The sequence below is a fragment of the Nipponia nippon genome, unplaced genomic scaffold (genome assembly GCF_047370975.1).
Source record: "Nipponia nippon isolate SJK-2023a ecotype South Korea unplaced genomic scaffold, ASM4737097v1 scaffold_15, whole genome shotgun sequence".
NCBI classification, from domain to species: Eukaryota; Metazoa; Chordata; class Aves; order Pelecaniformes; family Threskiornithidae; genus Nipponia; species Nipponia nippon.
Window position 1 is genome coordinate 4,211,676 of NW_028262331.1, and position 23,504 is coordinate 4,235,179.

At 52.4% G+C, this 23,504-nt stretch overlaps 2 protein-coding genes across 5 annotated transcripts in view; both read left to right on the forward strand.

The window, feature by feature from the left end:
* On the forward strand, positions 1 to 18,112 carry P2RX1 (purinergic receptor P2X 1). Of its 2 annotated transcripts, none has more exons than XM_087752071.1 (13): positions 1 to 279; positions 3,647 to 3,794; positions 4,277 to 4,348; positions 4,807 to 4,876; positions 5,421 to 5,517; positions 6,235 to 6,315; positions 7,905 to 8,046; positions 9,128 to 9,258; positions 9,933 to 10,023; positions 10,625 to 10,690; positions 11,336 to 11,428; positions 11,967 to 12,014; positions 13,103 to 18,112. In XM_087752071.1, the coding sequence occupies exons 1-12, from the start codon at positions 143 to 145 to the stop codon at positions 12,009 to 12,011; spliced, it is 1,173 nt and encodes a 390-aa protein (XP_087608197.1). In that variant the 5' UTR covers positions 1 to 142; the 3' UTR covers positions 12,012 to 12,014; positions 13,103 to 18,112. The 2 variants fall into 2 exon arrangements, with proteins under 2 accessions (XP_087608197.1, XP_009467216.1); XM_009468941.2 differs by lacking the exon at positions 13,103 to 18,112 and adding an exon at positions 12,316 to 13,048.
* Positions 18,113 to 19,891: 1,779 nt separating this feature from the next.
* CAMKK1 (calcium/calmodulin dependent protein kinase kinase 1) overlaps positions 19,892 to 23,504 on the forward strand; it is a 109,617-nt gene continuing 106,004 nt past the window's right edge. The window contains exons 1-2 of one of the 3 annotated variants that reach the window (XM_087751831.1): positions 19,972 to 19,987; positions 20,421 to 20,533. The gene's annotated coding sequence lies outside the window, so the exon portion shown is untranslated. Of the gene's footprint in view, positions 19,988 to 20,230; positions 20,534 to 23,504 lie in introns of those variants that run through there. The other 2 variants (XM_087751829.1, XM_087751830.1) reach the window with 2 other exon arrangements.

Sequence of the window (23,504 nt, forward strand, 5' to 3'; positions counted from 1 at the left end):
TAGCATTTTTATTATTTTTTTTCTTTTTTTTCCTCCTCTCTGCAAACAGAGGAGTTGCACGAGCGGCGGCAGGCACGGCCCGACCCACGTCACGGCGAGCAGCGGGGCCAACGGAAGGCTGCAGCACAGCCCTGGCGCAGCCATGGGGCAGAAGTGCATGGAGAAGGTGTCCTCCTTCCTCTTCGAATATGACACCCCCAGGATGGTGCTGGTGAGGAACAAGAAGGTGGGACTGACCTTCCGGCTGATCCAGCTCATCGTCCTGGCGTACATCATCGGGTAAGGCTCCCTGGCGCCTGCTTTCCCCCAAATTAATGCTTTGCCACCGGGTTAAAAAGCAACGGAGACGAAGGGGCTCATATATCCCCTATATTCTGATGCGGCGGGAGTTTATTGCTGATGGCATCGCATCCCCCCAGCCATGGCCACTCCCGTGCTGCTCAGTGTCCCACCATGGGTCTTCCAGACGGCTGCCTGGTGCCCACGTCCTCTCCAGAAGCGGCTGTGTGTGCAGGCTGGAGGCTCAGCCCTGCCCAGCCCTGCTCCGCGCACCAGGGCCCCGTCTCCTCGCTGAGCCACATCCAAATCCCACTTGAGATGCTGGACGGTGGCCTGAGAATCTGTTGTTATTTTTATTTTCATTTATACTAAGAGGCAACTGGGGCCAGCACGATGATTTGTGAGACCCAAGCCGCTTGAGGCAGGACCATAAATCTCCCCATCCACCACCCTGCTGGGAAGGCAGAGCCAGCCCAGTGGCTGGGGCCAGGACGGAGCCTCACTCCAAATCCCTGGTTTGCTTTGCTTGTAGGAGGCAGCCCTGAGAGCAGCCGCCGTGCAAGAGCAACTGCTTTAAAAAGGCAGCGAGTGGAGCAGGCGGGCTCAGAGCCCTGCAAGGATGTGTGTCCTCAGGTGCCCTGGGGCTGCTGCTCCTGCCACAGCAATTCGGTCCCTGTCCCCTTGGTGTGGGACGAAGTGCTGTGCTATGGGATGCAAGGGGTGATAAAAATCTTTGCTGTGCCCCCATGGTTGCTGTGGGCTCAGCCCTCGAGACAGAGACCAGCACCCCTTCCATTGGAAAGGGCCCCACAGCATGAGGTTTGCAGGGCAAGGGGTTATCCAGCCATGAATTGGAAAAAATGGGTATTTTTCGGGTGCAGGGTGCCTAGTGCAGCCCCAAAGGAGAGGCAGTAGCTCCCAGGGCTCAGTGCAAGGGAGCAGCTGAGGGGAGCAGTGGTTTTTAGCACAGATCCTCTGGAAAGGGGGAAAAGCTTCCCAGTGGGTCATCGTGGGACCCCTGCATCGCTCCCACCCTGCTCACCAGTGCTTTGGCTCACAAGGGTAATCCTCATCCCAGACTGCTGCCAAGCCATGGTCTCAAGGATGCTCCGCTGCAAAGGGTTTTGCACTGGCCCAGACTGGTGTTACTGGGAGCAGTGCTGGCTCTCCTAAGGGCTGAGCCCAGGAAACCCCCAGGCTCCAGCAAACCCAGCCAGGGGCAGCTGCTCCTGCACATGGGGAACTGGCAGAGGTGGTTGCCCAGAGCGGGACTTCCTAAGGAAACGTGGCTTAAGCAACTCAGCTCAAACAGGACAGGCAGCCAGGAGGGAGCAAAAAGAGAACCAGCTTGCGGGGGACAGCCAGGGGCAGAGGGGAGGAGGTTGGCATGAAGTTGCTGTAATTCCTACATTTTTGCTGTCTCGGTGGGGTCAGGCTCCGTTAGCAAGAGGCTGCCTGTGAGTGCAGCTACCCATAGCCCCTGTGGCCATTGGCATCCCCTTGCTGCCTGCAGCACTGCCTCCAGTTCCCTGCCTGCACTAAGCCACGGTGCCTGAGATTTTCTCTTCTTTGAAAGCAAGTTTCGCAGGCAGATATTTATTTATTTACTATTACCCCAGCTTTGGTTCCCTTGGCAGCAGGCGTGGGATGCTCATGGGGATGCATGCTGATCCATGGCTGTGCTGGAGGGATGTGTGTCAGTGCAGAGGAGGGACATGGGCCTGACCCCACTGAGAGACCCGGCGTTACCCTTGGGAAGCAGCTCTTCTTTCTGCTGATATGCTGAGATAAGGCAATATCGCTGCTGGCCAGGCGATGCCATGCGCTCCCCGGCTGGACTTCGCTTTCTGGCTTTTGTTTCCTGAAAACCTCGCACGCGAGGAGGCTGCGGGCTGATCTGCAGGATGGGGCTGGCGAGGGAAGAGGCGCTGGTGACTCTGCCACATGGGGGAGTGACACCAGGGGACTTTTACCACCTGGGCAGGGCTTGATGCGGCATTTACAGCATGATGGGGACATGACACCTTGTTTGCTGTGACCACGGCTCAGCAGCAGGGTGAGGGCCTCATCCTGCCCTGCCATGGGGAGGTTTGTGTCATGGCAGAGTGCCCAGCCCTGTGTGCCTGCAGTCACCTCTGCCAGGGAGGGATGAGGTGGCAGCCACAGAGGCTGTGCTGGAGGCAGATTTAGGGAAATGCTCCACCACGGTGCTGCCCAGCTCACAGCCTCCTGCAGCCCTGAGGGCATCAGGGAAGATGCCCAGTGTAACCAGTGTAACCCAGTATGGCCCTCTGCCTGGAGGAGGAGGTTGGAGCTGGGGGTCCCAGCTGGGTGGCAGCAGTGCTGAATTTCTGCTCTCATCCCCAGGTACTGGGGCCGATGCTGTCCCTGAGGTCCCCTCGCCCCCTGTACTGGGATGCCAATAAGGCTGCAAGCCAAAAAGCATCATCCCCAAGAGGTCCCCATAAAGTCCAGCACCCGTAGGGCAGACCTCCAGGCAGCACCCAGGGTTCCCCCATTTTCCCCCATGCCCATGAGGCAGGTGCCCGAGGACGGGCTGACATGCCAGGCTGGCGTTGCAGGCTGTCCCACAGGCAGTGCGCTGCCTCTGTCATGGCCAACGGGACCAGCGCTATGGCAGCGGGGACAAAAACCAGATCGCTCCTTTTTTAGTGCTGGGAATGCTCTGTGCCGCCAGAAGCGTTACCCGAAATGGTTGCTCGCCCGTGTTTATAGTCTCCCTCAGTCAGAGTTAATCCAGTGGCAGCTTGTTTATGCCATAGGTTAAATAGTGTCAGGAGCCGGACCTAATGGCTGCATGATGGGCTGGGAAACGTAGGGAGAGCCCCATGCCGGCCACAGCAGTGTCCCCAGCCCTGCACCCAGGGCCACAGCTCCACAATTCCCTGTGCTGGACGGGGAACGGTGGCCCTGGATGGGAGCCATATCCAGACTTACCCCTGCCTTGGCCCTGGAGGTAATGAGTTTTGGAGAGTGCCCATGAAGTGGATCAGGAGGGTCTGGGTGGGTCACCAAGCCATAAACTCACCATAGGCTTTAATTCCAAATGGTCTGTGGCCACCCTGCTCCACCTGCCTTCACATATCCTCAACCACAAAATGTGTCCCAGTCCCCAAAATAAATCATCCCACCGTGGAAGTCGGGTCCCACAGCTACCACATGCCTCAGGCAAAGGGTGGAGGAGCTCAGCAATGTGTTCCTCATCCAGATGGAGGAAATTTGGCAAATAATCCCCCAGGTGAGACTTAGTAGAAAAAGCCCCAGTCCACAGTGATGTGCTGGGACTTGGGGCTCCTGCGGATGAGCACTGGTGGCCATGCTCATCCCACCACCTTTCCCCATCCAGGTGGGTCTTCCTCTATGAGAAGGGCTACCAGTCTCAGGACAGCATCGTCAGCTCGGTCTCGGTGAAGCTGAAAGGCCTGATGCTGACCAATGAGAGCGTCATGGGCCCTCACATCTGGGATGTGGTGGATTATGTTTTCCCACCCCAGGTAAGGAGGCAGGGTGGGTCTTGCTTATGTCTCGACCACTGCTTTTACCCACGTGCTGGGGTGCAGACGGGCTTCTCGGTGTAGGCTTTCCATGGGGCTAACCGTGACATGGTGTCCCTGTGGTGGAAAGCAGGTTGCTCCTGCCACAAACCTCTGCCCACATATCACCCCTGGGGAGCATTCAGTGCTTGGGACCCACCGTGGTTGATGGGGCAAGTTGAGGCTGCCTCCAAAAGGATCAAGCCTCCTCTGGTGCCTCCAGTCGAGCATCTCAGGCAGCAAGGGGGGTCCTCCACTGTCCCCAGGGCTGGTGGCACTGCAGCTCCCCAGGGCCACCACCAGCTTCCCGAGCCGTGGCGGAGTTAGGAAGAAAGGTGCCATCTGCCTGGACATGGCCTGGTGGTTTGGGTGCCCTACCCCAGGGAGAGGCTCCATCAGAAAATGCCGTGCCAGCTGTGAGCTCGTTGGCTGTGTCTCTGCAGGGGGACAGCTCGTTTGTGGTGATGACCAACTTCATTGTCACCCCTGGACAGAAACAAGGAACCTGCCCAGAGGTAAATATGCTGGCTTCCTTCAGCGGTCTCAGCTTCTGTAATTTAGGGGGGTTGTGTGGTGGCACTGGGGAAGGAGTTTTCCTGACATTGAGAGGTTTGGTGAAAGCCTGAGTCTGGCCCCATATTATCCTCCCTGACTTGCAAGTGCTATGTGAAGGCTTTTATTCTGCTGAAAACTAGCCAGCATCCCTTTAAGTTGTCTTCCCTTCGAGATGATCAAGCAGAGCAGGCTCAAGGCTTGAATAAAAGCATCTGCCTGGAGTTTAGAAAAGAAATTCCTCCTTTTTCCTGTTTAATCTGGACATCCTTGGTTGGGAAGCGGTGTACAGACAAGGCTCTGGCTGCAGCCAAGCAGCATTTGCCCTAGGGAAAATGCTGTGTGGTGAGGCAGGAGGGAGAGAGGGACCGAAACCGCGGCATGTGATGCTGAGAGGTGGCTGCCTGCTTTTTCCAAACAGCTGCCGGACGCCGGGCTCTGCTCGCGGGACAGCGACTGCAGCAAAGGGAAATACAGCCGCCAGGGACAAGGTACGGCACGGGGCCCCGAGGCTCCGGCACCGCCATTTCTGGTGAGACACGCTGAGCACAGCGTGCTCCGGTGAAACTGCAGGGCTGGGGTGTCTGGCAGGGGGACCTGCTTTGGACCACCAGCTGACGGGGTTTGGGAAAAGCCTCTGACATCCCAGGTGAGGGTCCCACCTGGGCTGGTCCTGCTTTCCTCTACCAAAAGAGATATGAGCTGTAAAAACTTCTCCCAACAAAAGGTTAATCAATACTAAAACATTTCCCACAGACTTCTATCTTTCTAACAGCTAGGCATTTTCTGAGATGTATTTTAGCAAGAAAAATGCTCAGTTACTCCCCTGTACAATAGCGCAAGAGAAACCACTGCCCTGAGCTGAGAGGCCACAATTAATTACCCTTTTTATAAAGGGGCACCAAAGCCCTGAGTATTTCGTGCCTTGGATATCTGTGGCAGGGCTGAAGCTCCAACTAGATCCCATCCATCCCAGTGTAAGGCTGGGATTTCCCAGTATACAGGGGTGTGAGCAGCCATCTCAATTCCCCACAGGGCTCATGACGGGCAAGTGCGTGCATTTCAACAGCTCTGTGAAGACCTGCGAGATCTTTGGCTGGTGCCCCGTTGAAGTTGATGACCATGTTCCCAAGTAAGCAACGATGTCATTGCCCCCCTTTCCACCCTGGTCCCACCCCAGCTGCACCAGCAACACTCGGTGTATGGCAGAGCAAGCCGGGGCTCTGCAGGTTGCTGCCAGGACAGCCTGGGTCGATGCAGACTCTGTGGCTGGTGGGGGTTGCCTGGTGTCCCCAGGGGGATTGTGCCTCTCCTGGCACGGTTTGCTCCCCGCCTCGCTGGTGGCTCCCCCCATCTCTGCTGGGTGCTTTGTGCATGGACCAGCAGCCCCCATCTATCCTGTTTGCCTTCAGAATAAAGTTGTGCTCTGCCCATGAGATGTTCTCCACCTCCAGCCTCTATGGGCCACTGTGAAGCACCTCCTGGAAGATGCAAAGTCCTGTTCCTCCTTGACTCTCTTTGCAGGGGGGCTGCAGGGACACCCATGGGTCTCCCAAAGAGCCCAGGAAAGCACCCAGGGCCCTTGAGCTCTCTTTCAATGTGCTTTTGGGGTTTCTTAACTGAAATCCCAGTACCTAACTCCATCTCTGTCCCCTAACAAGCACTTCCCTCCTTCCTTGGGATTTTTCTGAACCTTGTTGGTATTCTTCACTTAGAAAGGGCAGGGATGAGATCACCAGTTTTTCTGGGTCCTGCTTGTGCCAGTTTGGATGAATCTCTAGCAAATGGGGCTTTCTCCAGCGGCCAGAGAGTCGAGTGATGGACACGTGCCAACGCTTGTGTTTTTCAGCCCTGCCCTGTTGTCAGAAGCAGAGAAGTTCACCTTGTTCATCAAGAACAGCATCACCTTCCCCAGGTTCAAGGTGTCCAGGTAAGTGGAGGTTTGGGGGAACAGCTTCTACTCAGTTCACCCAGCCGTGTCCCTAAGGGGAAACCATGGGTGTAGCTGGATGCTTGATATGGAGGATGCTGTCCCTCACCAGCAAGTCCAGGTCTACTCTAACTGTTGCACTGATCACCAGATTAGCTGATAGGAACTGAGACATTTCCCTCCCAAATCTGTCCACCTCAGCTGATAGCTGCAGTTACAGGAAAGAACGTTTCTGGAATTAATGTCCCCTGAGTTACCCTCATATGATGCATATTAAATTACAGTTTCTCTGATTCTTCATTTTTCTTCTCCCTTTTCCTCCTCAAAGATAACAGTAAAATACTAACTGCCTCAGTGGGGTGCGAGCAGCCAGGATGAGCTTGCTGCCCAAAAGTGAGCACAGGCCCCTCTTACCGTCATGTTTCCCAGTTGCTTCTGCAGCGGGTTGTAGGGTCGGCCCCTTCCAGGCAGCGCTGGAAACGGTGCCGCTGGCCAAAGGTGCACATGTAAGAGGATTTGTGATGACACTGATTATATATCTGATTTGGAACAAATTAACAGAAGCTATTTGTGCTGAAGCCGGCGGATTCTTCTGTCTAAAGCCGATCGTGTCCCTGCGCTGCAGCCAAGGTTAAATGCTCTGGCAGCCGGCACGCTCGGCAAAGTCTTGAGCCAGCCTTGAGCTGCATCCCAAGAGGTGGCTGGGAGAGGGGATCCCCCACCAGCAGCAAGGAGAGGCAGCAACCTGAGCGAGGGTGGGCAGGAGGGGGGCTGTGATGAGGGACAGCGGGCCCTGGGAGGGGAGGGCGGCCGGGCTGGCTGCCATTGCAGGGGCTGGAGCCGGCTGGGGTCATGGGGAAACTTCCTGCCTTTGATCGCTGCTGCTAATTAACTGCTGAGCATAAATGATGGGACAGGGTTGAGCACGGCACAAGGGTTACAAAACCATCTGGGTCAGGGAAGCTTCACAGAAAGGCTGTTTTTAGGCAAAGGAGCAGACTGGGGTGGAAAGCAAGACACTGTCCTTCCTTTTTCACCCTTTCTGGAGGAGACGGCAAAATCCAGCTAAATGTAAAAGCTGTGGGATACGCTATCCATGAGCTGTCCTAGATGAAAACTGTTGGTGCATGGAGCATTGCCTGGCAGAACCCATGGACGAGCTGACACGCCAATGGGAGAGGCAGCTGGGAGGGATGGTGGAGGCCGCAGGAGGGTTTGCAAAGCTGAGGAACGAGAGGGGGTTGCTAGAAGAGGTGAGGACAGGCAGACGTGCACTGAAGAAATGGGTTTGGGCAGCAGGCAAAGCAGCGAACCCAAAGCAGAGGTGGAGACCATTTGTAGGAGAGAAAACAGCAGAGAGGCTTCCTCCGCAAGAGGAGGTTCAGGGGACACGAGTCGCTGATGGGGTGGGAGCAAAGCACCCACTCTCCATCTGCGGGGTCTGCTGAGCACGTGGGGGAGGAGAACAAAGCCCTGAGCTTTGAAGTTACCTGGCTTTGAGCAACAGGTTGGACCAGGGACTTCCAGACGTCCTTTCCCACCCAAATTATTGGGTTATTCAGACTCTTTCTCGCTCTTTTCCTTCACAGGCGCAACTTGGTTGAGAGCGTTACCAAACAGTACCTGAAGAAATGCACCTACCACAAAGTCACCGATTCCTTATGCCCTGTCTTTGACCTGGGATACATAGTGAAGGAATCGGGTCAGAATTTTACCTTCCTGGCTGTTAAGGTACTTCAATTTCAAATGATGTTTTGTGCTGACATGTGGAGGGAGACACCAACAGAGCAATCATCCCCAAGCTGTTGAGACACAAGGGATCCATTTCCTCAAGGACTTGTGAGGCAGTGTCAGAATTAGCTCTTAAAGATTATGAATCTCCTTGGGCATGGCCTAATATTTAAGCCTTTCTTGGAAACTCCTCTGTAAGATTGACAAGATTTGACCCGCTGGCAATAAATCCAGGGTTCAGTTTGTTTTAATTTGTGCAACGAATGACTAGAGTTGTGTGGCCAAATCCCATCCGATTGAGCTCGGAAGCCTCGGCTGGATGGTCAAATACTGCTCATTGCACAATGCAAACTGCAGCCTCTCCCCAGGCTCAGAAATGCAGCTTTGTCCAACGCTTCTCAGGGTGGTATGCAAGAGTATCTGCTATTTCTGCACTACAGAGCCTTAAGCTAACTTTACCAGGCATTAAATAAAATCTGAGGCTTGCATATATTAAAGGTGCAAAAAGATGAGCCTCTGGGGCACAGCTAGTTACAGCCCGGACCAAGCTCAGGAGGGACTGCTTCATTTCCTAGCAGAAAACCTCTTAGAGGAGGTTTTCTTCTGATTTTCATGGGTTCATTTCACTCTCCTCTATGACCTTGTTAAATTGCCTTTGATTTTCCCTGTGACGTTAATAGTTTGATGGCAGGGTTAAGCCACAGGGCAGGCAAACCTTATGGGTAAAATCAGGCAACAAAAGGCTGTGCCACTAGGACCGTGGGGGATCTGCAGTGGACACTGTTTCTCAGGACCATGCCTTTTGCACGGGATGCTGACCAGGTACAAGAGGGCATGAATTTAGCTGTGTATCCAGCATTTAGGGCAGAAGCAAGCGCCTCTGCATAGGGTGATGCATAGGGCACGAAGCTGAGGCTGCTTAGCAGGGCTGAGACAGCAGTGGGAGTCCGTGTACCCTGGAGAGCCAGGGCACCTCGTAGCATCAAGAAAGGCCACATATGAGGAGAGAAGGAGCTTCTCCATGCAGGCTAGCTAGGTTGGGCCAAGCGGGGCAACCTTGTGACTCCTCTCTCGGCTGCAGGGTGGAGTGGTGGGCATCACCATAGACTGGAACTGTGACCTTGACTGGCCCGTCCGGTACTGCAAACCCATTTACCAGTTCCATGGCCTTTACAATGATGACAGTAACGTTTCACCGGGCTTCAACTTCAGGTAAGGAAACCCCTGTTAACTCTCCCGGCAGGATTCAGAGGTGACATCTTTCAGGATCCCACAGCACTCAAGGGATAGTTAAAGATCAGGGACTGTTCTCCAAAATACTCACTACCTTTGCAGTGTCAGACAGCAGTGCTCTCTTTAGAATGGCATGAGAAAAATGATAACCCATGTCTTGGCCTCAAAATTACCCCGTTGCCTTTCCCTGTACATCTCCTCGCCCTTGCAGACTCTCCTGCTCAGCTGGGCTCTTGGGAAACCCCTTGAAAGACTGGAGGTGGTGCAAGGTCATCTCATGTGTTCCCATGCTTCAAAGCGTTCAGCCACAGCATGACATTTAGGTGTGAGCTGCTGCTCTGGCTGCTGCTCTGTGTGAAGCTGCTACTAGTGCTGCACTAACATCCACTGTCACGTAGCACTTGGGGTCACCAAGTATCAGCACAAGCAGGAGCTTTAGCTCCAATGTGCAGGCAGGGAAACTGAGGCACAGAGGGGAGAGGTGTCAACAGCCCAGCTCCTTCGGGGGGATGAAGGAGAAGGTCGGGACTGGGTCCATGCTGGTGCATCCCCAGACCCCCATCCTGCTCCCGCCAAGATCCCGATGCCGTTGGGTTGCAGGGGGCTATTAGACACCCTGGAAAGCCATTAATGCTCACCATCCAATTGGGCAGATACGCCAAATACTACAAAGAAAATGGGACGGACAAGAGGACGCTCTACAAGGTGTTTGGGATCCGGTTTGACATTTTGGTGAATGGCAAGGTAAGGGTGGCCAGACACTGGGTTTACCCCCGGCTCTCCAGGATGGCAGTGCCATGTCCTCAGGCGGGTACCAGCTCCGTGACACAGCACCGGGGTCTCACGGGGCCAGGAAAACCAATGCGAGTGGTTTCCTTGGGTCAGTGGCTTTGTCCCAAAAAAACATCATGATGGCTGGGGGGGACTGTGGAAAGTCAAAACCTTTCACTAATATTTCCAAAAGCTGAACATCTGTGTTTTTCTGTTTTGTCTTTTTCATCCCACTGTGAAAGAAGGCTTTCCTCATTGTGTTCCCACTGGGAATATTTGAAGAGTATACTTTCTTTTTTTTTTTTTTTTAGTTAAAAATAAAGGACGCAAAGTAATTTCAGTTTGTGTCAGCCTAAAACCAACCTACCATATATTTCTGTTTGACCAATGAGCTTAAAATCAGCTCTTGCCCAGCTCCTGTTTCTCTCTGTGCTGTGGTTGTGGTTTGGGTTGCTGCAAGGCTCTTTAGCTGAGCCTGACCTATAGCTGTGGCACCGTTTTTTTTTGGTGGTGGTGGTGTTTGTTTTTTGGTTTTTTTTGTAACATATCACCTCTTTCCTCTGATTTTATTCAGGCAGGCAAATTTGACATCATCCCAACCATGACCACAATCGGCTCTGGAATTGGTATTTTTGGAGTGGTAAGTTCAGATATTTCCAGCCTCTATATGGAGACTCTCAAATTATTCTCCTTACCTGTGACATCCATGGGGAAGTGTCCCTGAGCAGCAGTGAAATACTGCTTCCCACTCAGGCAACAGGGGATGGGCAGAAGGAGGTGCTCTCCTGCCTCGCTAGCTCAGGAAAATAGATTCCTGCTGCCCGCTGGCTGACGTGAATTCTGCTAGCAGGAGCTGCTGCCCTGCCGAGTGAGGGGAAGCCGGCTTTCGTGGTGGGGCCGTGTCTTGGTACCTTGAGAGTTTCAAGTTAGAGGCGGTACTGGGGGGGGGGTTGGAGGTGATAGGCAGCATTTCACGCACAACAGAAAACCAATATTAAAGTCATTAAAGACTTTGGCATGACCCAAAGTGTGTTGTGCTCTGCATATACCTAAAGTGGAAGCACTTAACTTCTGTTTACCTAAATTGCCCCGTACTGAACCCAGCACACTTCAATTCTGTCCTAAATGGACATTCAGGGGCTGTACGCTCTTCATCAGCTGCCACGTTGTGGGTTGAAGCAGAAGGGACCCTAATTTGTGGGGCAAACTGGAACAAGCTGGAAGAACAAGGTGGCACAGGTGAGCTGGGGGGGCAGCCCCAACCCTAACTGCACTTTGATTTAAGGCCTCTGTCCTCTGCGACCTGCTCCTGCTGCATTTTCTCCAAGGACGGGACTATTACAAGCAGAAGAAATTCAAATATGCGGAACAGGAGCCTGTAAGTAACAGCGAGTCCCTCCCCTGCAGTGGCTCCTGCAGGTGTGAGTGCGGATGCATGGGTAATGATGCTGTAACAGAAACAACATTTATACAATATATTGAGGAGCAAACAGGTGCCTTCCTGAGCTTGTGGGAATCCTGAGCCCTTGGGACTGTCAGAGGTTGGGATCTGTGAATCTCCTCTCCTAAATTATAGAGATCTTCTGTGTGACTCACTATTAATAGCTTTATTCCCTCCCTTTATCCCCAAACATTCCAGTATCTGTTAACACTTGCAATGCTTTAAGGGAAGCAGAGACAGACCAGTACTTTAGCAAACTGGAAAATATCCCCTTTTCTGCTTTCTGAGAACATCTCCATGGCCATGGGATGTTTCGTGGCCTTTCATAGGATGTGAAAACAGCTCTCCTCAAATTCATTTGAAATTGTGCTTATACATTGGGGGTTAGAAGTTGCTGTTCAACCACATTTTTCCCTGGCATTAGAAAGGGGCAGATCTGTAAAAGGATCATTGTTTTGTCTCATTTAACCCCCAGTCGAAGTCACATAAGAAGGGGAAGGAGCTGGACAACACGCAGTGAGAGGTGAGTGGTGTTTCCCCAGCCCTGCTGGCATACAGCTGGCAGGGGTGAGGGCTGTGGGTCTCGGGGCTATCCCAAGGGCCCCAGAAAGGCAGCAGGGCTCCAGGGAGGCATGGAGGAGATCTGAGGTGGGGGCTGTAATGTCTAAGCCGGGGTCAGCGTTTCCCAGGGTGTGCAGGCTCGCGGGGCAGCGCTGGCTGCAGGATGTGGGACTGGCATCACATCTCCGATGGCAACATTGCTTGAAGAGGGACAGCGGGGGGCAAGACACCAGAAATCACTGTGCACCTCTCTCTCTTGGCAGAATCCACACTGACTGACAAACCTGCACCCTCTTCCTCCTCCTTTCCTAAGACACAGTTGCCATCCCCCATCACCAGCCTGCACCAGCCCCAAGGCCAGCAGTGTCCGACACCGGCTCATGGGAATGTGTTGCCCTGCAGCCAGGGCAGAGTCTGGCCGGCCAGACACTCTGCCTCTGGTGGGACACACTGCGATGCTGCGGGTGGGTTAAACTCGTGTTGGGCATCAGGGAGCCACGAAGGCACTCTTGGGGTCTTCCACCAGCCCTTCTGCAGGGCACCGGGGTCTGCTGCCTCTGCAGGCCCTTCCGAAGGGCTCCCGCTGCACCCTGCCTGGTGTGCCGGGGCCGTGCCAGGGCGCCCCGCACCCTGAAGCCCCTGGGGAGAGCACCGCTGCCTCTCCTTCCCCAGCGGCACCCTTGCACAGCTCCAAAGTGAGGAGAGGGGGAGGGAAGGAGAGCTGGCAAGAACCATGCCCAGTCCCTCAGCACAGGAGAAAAATGGTTATTTTGTAAGGATGTATTTTATTAAAAAAAATAAACCTTTAGTTTTTCTACTACATCCCTTTGCGGTGCCCATGCTTGCCCTGGGCCACGGGGTACGCAGTGCTTTTTGGCACTGGGGGATTTGTGCATGCAAAGCAATCCTGTAAATCGGACCGGAGCATGGGACCTCTGCGATGGGCTCAGTGCAGGCTCCCCTGGGCTCTGCCTTCCCGTGCAGGGCCCCTGGGCCTCCAGCCACGAGCAGGGCTTGTTATCAGATTTGTCACTTGGGTTTCCTCTTCAGACAGGCTGGCTGGCGGAGAGCACTGGCACGCTGCCGGCCATGAAGAACGGCTGCTCTGCGCCAGCTCTGCCTCCTGCTGCCCATACCGGTCAGTATTAGCTGGTCAGAATTGACCTCGGCGGTAGCCTCACAAACCAGCTCACCACCCAGGAACAAATCTTCCCCTCTCTGCTAGAAGATTTGCACTATTCGGCCCGTGCAGTTGGACATCATGAACTACACCCAAGCCCCACATCGCTATGAGCAGCCCCTGCCCTGTACTGCTGGCTCTGCTCGGTTCTGCAGGATGCATCAGCACAGACTTTATGCACAGTCTCTTTCTGAATGTCGTTTTGCACCCCCTGGAGGAAATTTTGCCTTGGTCACTTCAAAACTGGATCCCAGCTGCTGCAGGAAAGTCAGTAAAGAAGCTATAGGGATTGTTCTGCCTACGGCTGCAACACCGCTGGCTGCGGTGGGGAGCGTGAGCTAGCAGCCTGCAGGATGGACGCACCGCGCTGGGCTCGTAGGGACACAGAGGCAAGTGCCACAAACAGTTGCAGGTGATATTTGGTCATAAGCTCAACAAACATTTCAAGCCATACATTCCCCCTGACGACATTATTTGGTCTCAGAAGGATGCCTCAGCTTTCACAGGCAGGGTGGGGTTTTTTTAACATTATCTGTTTAGCTAACTTTTTCACCTTTTCTCATGATGCTGTCCGGTCTAGAGGGCCCAGGTGCTTATATTAAAGATGCAGAGGCGAGGGTGAGGGAAAGCTCCCTGGTCTTTGGAGGAGTCAGTGCCACCTTAGCGGGCGCTGAGGGCATGGGGCTGGTGCCCTCATAGAGGCGAAGCACTGCACAGTCGCTGTCTGGTGCAACCGCGCAGCTCTCCAGCAAGCTGCAACCAGCAGAGGGGACTGGAAGACTATTTCATGCAGACATGCCTGGGGAAAATTCAGTTGCCAAAGATTACAGGCAGTGAAGCGAGAGTGTTCAGGTAACCTTTTGCACCCACTTAAACCAGGTCAATCTCCAGTCATAACTTAAAATAACCAGTGCAAGGCTGCAGGTAGAGCAGGGGGTTGTTTCTGCCTGCTTAATCTTTCAAGCTGCTTGTAATGCAAAGCCCTTATTCTTTCCTAGGAAGTATTAAAAGGCAGAATAGGAAATTAGGAAAAATGCTAGTTGTAAATGAACCCCTGTAGTTGCTATTCAAAACCTCTGAGCTGGGATCCCTAAAAATCCCAAGACTGCTTTAAAAATCATGGGAGGGTTTATTTTCATCTCCTTGCTTGCTTTTTAAAATACACTGTCTGTGGGGATCCTTTTCTTTGCTTTTCATTCACCAACCATCTCTGCAATCAGCAGAATGAGATATTATCATTTTAATTCTTTCACCAAAACGAGCTCCTTCTCTAAGACGGGGCCCCCAGGGCCTGTGGCTTTCAGGTGGGTACCATGCGGAGCGATGGCTGTCTGGAGGAAACCGAGGAAGTGTCTAATTTACCATACGCTGGTCCCCTCTGCGGTATGAAAAGGCAGGGAAAGGCCACGGCGATTGTTTCGGTCCCTCCTTGTGCCAGGGAGGCCGGAGCTGGTACTCAGGGGTGGGAGAGCAAGGAGGAAGGGCTGCTCAGCTCCACGTGCTTCGGTGCAAATCCCAGTGGGGAAGTGCGGGTGAGCAGCAGGACTGTCCTCTCCGTCTGGTTTGACCTACTCTTGCTCTTAGGGTCAGGGCGGAATTTCCTGTGCTTGGCATCTGTTGTGGCCAGAAAGCGTCTGTATTTGAAGCTGTAAAAATGCGGCCAGTGTATCCTGCTGCTCTCTGACTTCTGAGCAGCGAGCCAAAGTGTCACAGAAACCCAAAGGGATTTGGTCATAGTGCAAAGATGCTTTCAATGACAGTTTGCTGTTTTGCTTGCTGTTTATGCTGTGACAATTGAGGGCTGGGTTTTGGTTTTTTAAACTCCGTGTTTAATTTCGTTTTGCTTTTTGCACAGTTATTTAACTAATAGAAAAGTACAATAGAAAAGGAACCTTCAGCAAATCAAACACTGCCTCCAGTCCTTTCAGCCAGAAAACACAAAAGAAAAAATATATCTTCTCCAGCTAATCCCTAATCATTACAAACAGCACTAACAAGCCGTCGTATGTGATGTACTGACAGTACAGTGCTCTAAGGGTCTAACAGAGGACTCCTGTCCGATCATCAGTGTCAGATGAAGGGAGCGAGCTGTAAGTGCAGTGTTACTATTCCCATTTTACAGAAACCATGACACAAGCAAACAATTTCTGAACGTGTATGCAAAAGTGGTGAGCAGATTCCACCTCTGAACAGTTATTATTATCTGTGAAGGTTACCAGGTTGGACCTAGTACAAATACATCTTTTCATCCTCTCAGGCGTGGTTAACTCTGAAAGAAATCAAGTGGCACAGATATTCCAGAAGAGCAATTGCAGAAAAACTTATTCTGCAATAATTATGCTGGTTAGTGATGCTGCAACCTCTGCAGAGCTGGCAACATTTAATCATTATGTTTGCGCACAGTTCCCAGCACAATGAGGCCCTGATTTCCACCTGGTGCTTCCAGACACTATAACGATGCAAATTAAAAATGAATAACATTAAAGAAAGAGGTAGCTCCTTCCCTGTGCAATCTATCCTATCTCTGAGCCCACTCATTCTTTCGCTGGCACAGCAGACTCCCTTTTATTTTTAACCCAGCCCTCCACGCAGGACATTCTTGGATTTTTCCCTAAAAAAGCACCTGCCTTTCTGGTTGCACTAATTCCCTTTCTCTTTGGATGTGGGAGCATGTTTTCAGTCAGATAAATCCCCTGACTGATGCACAGTGAAGGACTGACAGGAACATTTATGTCCTCCCAGCTCTAAAGGATGCTTTTATTTCCTTCTGTCCCACAGACATGCATTCTCTGGCCAGATTGTGCTGGGTGGCGACAGGACCCTCTCTGCCATTGCAGCCTCAGACATCTGCAGCTCAGCCTGCAGTCATACTCCCGGTGACAGTCCAGTTGTTACAGCTCATTTTCGCTCCTGCCAGCTCTGTATTAATTATGCCACGCTATTTTCTTTTGCTTGCTTTGGTGAAGTGCTCTCTCCTTCTGTTATCTATTTCTAATTGCTTTATTGCCTTATTTTAGAAAGCATAAAAGTCATGTGTTCAAATGGATTCTGAATATAGCAACAGCACAGAGAACCAATGGGCTTTTTCACAGGGGTGAATCAGGATCGTTCCAATTAACAGAGCTCTGCCTACCGGTACCAAGCACGGATCCTGCTCAGCTTTATGGCACCACAAAGAGATTTGGCCCAAGCTGTTCTTAAAAGAAATGATGGCTTCAACTCTTTTTTTACCTAAACATACTTGTGAAATGCCTGGGGAAGTGTAAAGTCTCCCTCTCGTGACTGTAACTCAAGGACAGGTTAAATAAACATCCTCCCAGTCCTTGCACCCAGAAAACACGTGGGAAATAAGTTACCAACCAACTACACCTAATCATTATTGAACAGAAATACCAAAGTCTTCTTTTAATGTTGTTATAGCCGTCATGGACAAAGCATCAGAGAGACATTATTTGGGACTCTATTTGCACTGGTCATTGCTGCTCTGCAGTGTAATCACCTGTGTATGATGAAAAGGGAAATTGAGGCACATGATTTGTTTTTGTTTTGTTTTCTGGAAGAAATAGCAGCTTGTGACTGAGACGAGCTAACCAGGTTATTTCATTAGGTCAAGTGCTAGCAGTCTTTGCCAGAGGCAATAGTTTCAAACCCTGATGCTGGTGCTAAAACTGTGCTTCAGACATCACTGGTGATTTAAACTTCTTGATGCTGAAGGAGATAGGTCTTTAGGGGACAATCCTCAGCACTTTCCAAACAGTCAGCATCTTCTAGACATCTCAAAGCCAAACGCAAATCAGCCCAAATGACTTCTGAAACCCTAGAAAATACTTCTCAGCAGTAGTTATGGCAAGAGGAGCCGGAGGCTGAAAGTTCTCCTCATTGCTCAGGAGAAGCTAAGTTGTCCTTGTATAAGCATGGCCCTGCTTGACTGAATTGAAAGCCCCTGTGAAATGGGTCCATGTTTTACTTTACACGTTATGGTCTTTCAGAGCATCTTTTGCGCCTTGGAGCCCCAGGAGCACAGTTTCTCCATGGGCACAGCCGCATTCCTGGGTCCTGGGCACTTACACCCGGGCATCCACGAAGGAGGTTGCTGGGGCTTTCACTGCTCAGGGCTGGGAGGAGGCTTTGCTTTTGCTCATGGGCATGTCTTGCTTTTCCTGAGAGGCCACCATGGCCAACAGACAGCCCAGGAGCTCAGGCTGGTGGCTGTCTTGAGATGATATCTAATTGGTGATTGCAGAGGAGCAGTCTTGAGATGGTATCATCTAATGCGTGATCATTAGCTAACATCAGAGCTGCTGGAAGAAGGCAAAAGCTTTGGAAGCATGAACTCGACTTCTTATTTCTGTCAGAAAGGCTCTCTGCATGGAAAGTGAAATGAAAAAGCATTTCCAGCTGCCAGTGGTTTATCCAAGGGTGGAGAAACGCTATCCCAACGGTCCTCCTTCAGAAACCATGGGCCCTCGATGCATCATTTATATTTTTGTTTTGGTTTCTTTGCTGTGGCTGCTGCAGGAAGGAATTGTGTATATCTGAAGTTCAAAACTGGACCCAATAATAGTTAAAGACATGAAACCAGGGAAACACTATCAGAATTATGAATAAAATACATTGAAGGAGACTAACTGCCAATAGTAAAAACTTGAAAACACGTTTGCTGGTCACTCTAAAATATGGCAGGGTCTGCCACCCTCCCACTGGTTCGTGTCACACCACTGTTCACCTGGTCCAAGAGCCCTTCTCTGCCCCAGAGTTTCCTGTTCATGGAGGATCTCTGCTGGATTTTTCTCTCTGATGAGCTGAAGGAACGATCCTTTCTACCTTTCTAACAGGGATCATTTCACTGAATGTAACAACTCGCTAATAGTCAAGTTTAGAACCACACAAGTACTGGATTTTTAGCTTGCTGGTTAAAGCAAAAAATACTTTTTTTTTGTTTTCTTCCTTGCAAAATAAATAAGGTGAGAGAGTATGCCGTGGTCATATAATTGGATCCATTATTTTATTAGCCAATTTAAAGATTAACAGTAGGCAAATAAGGTCTCAAAGGTGTCAAGTGAAATTCAAAACATTTCAGCTCAAAGTATTTTTGACTGAAAATTGGCAAACAGAATGGACAAATATTTTAGGTGGAAGTGAAAGGGCATTAGCCCTGGATAAACCTGTTCATCTGTAGAGAGTTGCTCAGCTGCCTGTGACCAACCAGGGTGACAAAGCACATTTCTGCAGGAAACGTTAAGACTTGGATGCACATGGTAAATCGCAGTAGGCTATATCTGACTGTAAAACACATATCCACAGAATGAATAAGTGAAAAAGTTCATGGTCTTTGCAAGGCTTACAGCTTTGCTGTTTTAATGATTAGTGTCTCTTAATTACATTTCAATACTTCTCTAAACACAGTGACAACCTGAGCAAGGTTTTTTGGGATGGAAAACAAAGTTGGTAGTAAACCACAAGCTGCATTATTAATATGTTGAGTTGTTTTGAGATATGAAACCCATGGTAAGAAATTAATTTGTTTCCAAAGTAGAGGATTATTTGAGACCCACTGGAAGTAGGTGCAGGCATTTCCATCTGCTTGTTGTCACAGCGGGAAGGAGCAGCAGTCAGCAGTGGGTTGAGTCAGCATGTGGATTTCATCCAACTCTTGCTCTCCGGCTAAAGCCAAGATCCCCTGATGGGGACCCTGACCGCAAGCGGGGTCACAGCAGAACACAGCGAGCCCGGCCGCGAGTCACTTGTCACAAAATCAACATCCTCACGAATCCCATGGGAAACACACTTCACAGCTGGGTGTGGGGCTGCAGTGGGAACCCCTCGACCCAGGGGCATGGTCAACCATGAGCCAAGTAGGTAAAAGAGAGCGGGGAAAAACGAAAAGCCAAAACATGAGTCATGAAACATAGAGGGCATTTGCTTGTAGGAATTCCTTGAGTGATGGCAGTGGAATTAGGTGATGTGCAGCATTTCTCCCTGTTGCTGTAAGACTTAGAAAATGCTTGTGCGTATGGTCAGGGTTGACTGTTATTAATCTAGAGATGGAGCCTGGATGAGGGGACACCCGGCGACATGGAGGGCAAGCAGGCGCCCCTGTGCCAGCACCCCGGAGGACAAGGCCGCCCTGCCCCAGGATGTGCGCTCTCACCACTGCCTCCTGGGTGCCAGGGCACAACACGGGCACTGCGCTTCAGCACCGGGAAAACTACCACCCAGGGAGCAGCCAGCCTGCCGCCTGTCCCCACACCGTGTCCCTTACACCCCGTCCCCAGGCTGTCCCCCATGCCTCACACCCCATCCCTTAGCCTGGAACACACCGCCGGGCCCAGCGGACCCCCACTCCCTGCCCTGCCCGCACCGCTTTGCCTGGTTATATTGGCAAAAATCCCCCTCTTTTTACCCCAGAGCCTGCCCCCAGCCCAGATGCGCCTCTTGTTGGGCACCACACGCCCCCGAAAAAGCGGGGGTTTTGCCTCAAGCCCCGGCTGTGCCCGGCAGGGCAGCGCCAGGCCGCTGCCCCGCGCCGCCTCACCCGCACGGCCACAGAGCGGCCGCCGCGCGGGCCCCGGGAGGCGCGGCCGCCGCCAGCCAATGGGGCGTGGGCTCAGGTCCCGCTCGGCCAATGGGAGGCGGGCTGGCCGCGGCGGCGCGGGGGCGGCGCGCGCTGATAGGGCGCGGGCCGGGGAGTTTCGCCGGGCGCTGCAAACAGAGGCACGTTGGCGCCGGGTGGCGCCGGGCGCAGCCGAGCACAGGTGAGCGCGGGGCGGCGGGCGGGCACGCGCGCGCGCCCGAGGCGGGCTCCGCTCCCCTCCGCGGCCGTCGCCTCAGCGGGCTCTCCGCCGCCTCGGTGGCGTGAGGGGCCGAGCGCCCCGGCTGGGGGAGCGCCTAGGCCGCGCTGCGCGCTCCGCGGGTCGCCCGCCTTCAGCCCTGCCTGGGGCAGGTGTAGCGCGGGGGGGACGCAAGGCGGGTTTCCTCCGCAGGCGGCTGTGGAGGGGGCGCGGCGGGGCGGGATCCGAGGTGCGGGTGTCGGAGGTGGGCACCGGCCGAGGGCAGGTCGGCGGTGCGGGTGGGCTGGGGCAGCTCGCTCGTCCCCCCGGGCTGCGGGGAGCTGCTCGCCGCCGCCGCAGCGGGGCCGGGACTGCGCTGGGCAACCGCAGCTCCAGAGCCGCTGCTCTTACCAAACAGAAATAAATGAGAAGAAAAAAAATCCTTCAAAAACCAGGGATTTTGAGCAGTTTTCCCGTCACACCAGTCATCGCTCGTCCGTTTCTCGAGGGAGAGAGGGAGCAGAGGAGAAGGTAAGAAGTGTGGTGAGCTCCATGCAGGTCTGTCGCTGCTTCCTAATCCTCCTCGCTGCCCTTGGGGAGCCGTCTGAGCTCCTCAGAGTTTGGATTTTCTCTCGGGTCAGTGCTTTGGTCTGAGCTGTCCTGCCCTGGCAGCGGCTCAGAGCACACACCTTGCAGCCAGGCTGGTGTGAAGAGGGGCTTATCTTCTCTCTGCTTACCTTGGCTCTGAGCGAAAATAAACAGCAGCTCTCAAAGGCCTGTAAGCTGTGAATAAGGAAAACTGCTGATCCTGCAGGGATATTGCTGTCTTCAGCTGCTCTGATGAAGCTGAAATTACCATTCTGTTGTAGTTGTAACTTAATGGTAAAGGTTTTGTTTAATGGGAAACTGTTGCTTTTCTGTTTACAATGGTCTGTGATTCCAAGTTAAGCTTACAGCGCCACTTCCCATAACGTGTTAATTTCCTCCTTGTGAGGCATCTCTGGCAGCTTCAATTTGTTCTGGCGTTTGACATGGGATGGCTTTGAAGTGTTGCTTTTGAAACTGGATAAGGCAAGCGGAGAGCCGTTATCTCAGTTGCTTGAAGAGAAAAACCAAAGCCAGCATGCTGGGGCTGTGCTCCAACACGTCCCTGTGCATGGCGCAGCTTGCTGTGCTGCACCCCGTGCTGGGGCTGGGGTGCGCGGTGTGAATAGGATTAATCTCCAGGCATAGCAATAAATTGCTTTCCTGGGCTTGCTCCCTTGGTTTTTGCCTGGAGAAGGCCAGATCTTAGCAACCAGGAGCGTAAGCACCAGCCTCTTATCATTCCAGTGAGGAGTTCAGGCATGTTATTGTTTGATACGGTATGAAGGCTGGGCTCTAAGTCATAGTAGGTGCTGGGCCACTGGGTCCTGACAGTTTTCTTTTTTTGAGGCAAGCTGTGTCCACTGGGATGAAGTGCCTTCAATCTGGAACTGTCTCCAGCTATTTCTTCTCCTTGCTTTTGGAATCTGTCTTGTGGGTTGGAGCTGGCATGCTTGGAGTGGGATATGTGTGGGTGCAGATGCTCCCGGGACAGCTCCTGGCCCAGAGAGGGTGGGCAGAGCTGCTCTTCTGGAGCTGAGCTGCAAGGGGACCTCATCTGTCCAGCATTGCCCCAGGGAGCGGTGAGGTGCACCCATCGTATCACACAGCCTGTTGGTACTTTACTGCTGCCATGGCTTTCAGAGCCTGTGCTGCTGGGGGCACAGATGCCCCCTAATTGGGTTGTTCATTAAGCCCTAAATGCCTTTGCCTGATACAATTAATTGTCCTTGCACTAACCTGACTTTCAAGGCCCAGCTTTCTTTTGCTGGGAAAGGCTTGTGGGATTTCTCTTCCCTTGTGGGCTCTTGTGGGGTGGCTACAGCGGGAATCTCATCAGCCTGCGGCGGAGGACATGTTTGGAAGGACAGTGTGGCGGTGTTTTGTTTGCTGGAGGAAGGAGCACCACTTAGGTAGCGGTCATCACAGGAGCTTATGCAATGGTTTAGACCTTGGCTGGGTTTGAAGAGATGGCACTTTGCTGAGCGTGTCACTCTGCACTTCAGCCAAGGGTCTGCTTGCCAGCGTACAGCATCTCCTTTCTGGTGTTTGTTCCCTGAAGTTGCTGAAGGGTGTGTTAACCCAGTTGTTCATGCCAGCCTCTCTCGAACTGTGGAAAGAACAGTACTTAGTGAAAGCCAACTCTTCTGTGAACTGTCAGTGCTGACCTTAGAAGAGCCTTTATAGGGTCATTGCTAGCCAGGAGTAGGGGAAGGAGAAACTTCTTTTGTAAGAGGCTTTAGGAAAAGGCTGGGGGTGCTGGATGGCTTCTACAGACTATTAGCGGTGTGGTTTGGGTCTCCAAGAGTATGTATCTGCCTGGCTGAGGGGCAGAGAGGAGAGATCTGGTGCAAATTAGGGCATGCCAAGCTAGCGGAGGGGAAGGGATGTGTGTTGGTGGGGAGTTCAGTGTGAAGATAGTGTCTGTGCTGGAGCTGTGGAAGGCGTTTGTTTGATAACATCTGAAATCAATATGTGCAATTACTCTGCCTTGAAGATGCCTGGAGAGAGCATACCCATTACTACCCTAAAGTGCAGGTGGATGATGGGCAGGTGGAGTGGTCTGTTCAGCAGCTCAAAGCGCTGACAAACACTGGGTGCAGGGGAGCTCTGCTTATGTGGGAGATTGTGCTTGGCTTTGGGAGTCTGAGGGTGCTGAGCACACAGTGTTAGGCAGTGTAAGGAGGCAGAAGGTGGGAGGGAAAATGGTTTGTGTGAGGTCAGGGGCAGAGCCCAGCTTTGGGCAGCATCAGGCTGTAGTAGGAGCTCCCCTGATGCCTGAGTGTGAAGGAGGGTGGGCAAACACTGCTTCTGGGTGGGTTTTGACCCCCTCTAACTTGGGGGGGTGGGGGGGTGACTTCTTCCTGCACAGCCTCTGGCAGATGCGTGCAGCTACTCAGTCCTGCCGCTGCTGCCGAAACTTCGCAGTTGGTGACGGCAGGAAGCTGAGCCTGTCCCTTTGCTGAGGGTCAGTGAGGAGGCGAGTGACCCCTTTGGCCTCTGGCCAAAAGTGAGGCCGGAGCTGTCGGTGTAAAAGCCAAATATAAAGTTGGTATGAGATAAAATGTTACTGGCTTGTGCCTTAAAAGGTAGGAAAGCAGACACATCTGGGGAAAACTAGGTATACAGTAACCCTTATCAAAATTCTTCCTCTTAAGTCTTTCTCTTCATGGTTTCTTCTCCTCTGATCTTCAGTCCTTTATTTTTTGGCACAGGATGTCACTTGCTTTGAGAAGCAAGCATCCAACTTGCAGGGAGGTGACCCAGTCATCAGAAAATATGTGGTTGAAGAAATGAATGTGGGTAGCTGGCTGTAAAAGCAGTGGGGATGATTGAAGTGTACTGAAGCAATTGTTGACATAATGCAGTCATTGTGGCAGATCTGAAGGTTAGTTAGTGATGTTTGTGATAGATAAAG

Excerpts from the sequence above, each read along its gene's own strand:
- P2RX1 (XM_087752071.1), top strand. The coding sequence starts at position 143 with ATGGGGCAGAAGTGCATGGAGAAGGTGTCCTCCTTCCTCTTCGAATAT. Across the intron at positions 3,795-4,276 it reads ATTATGTTTTCCCACCCCAG|GGGGACAGCTCGTTTGTGGT; the intron begins GTAAGGAGGCAG and ends GTGTCTCTGCAG. Across the intron at positions 10,024-10,624 it reads ACATTTTGGTGAATGGCAAG|GCAGGCAAATTTGACATCAT; the intron begins GTAAGGGTGGCC and ends GATTTTATTCAG.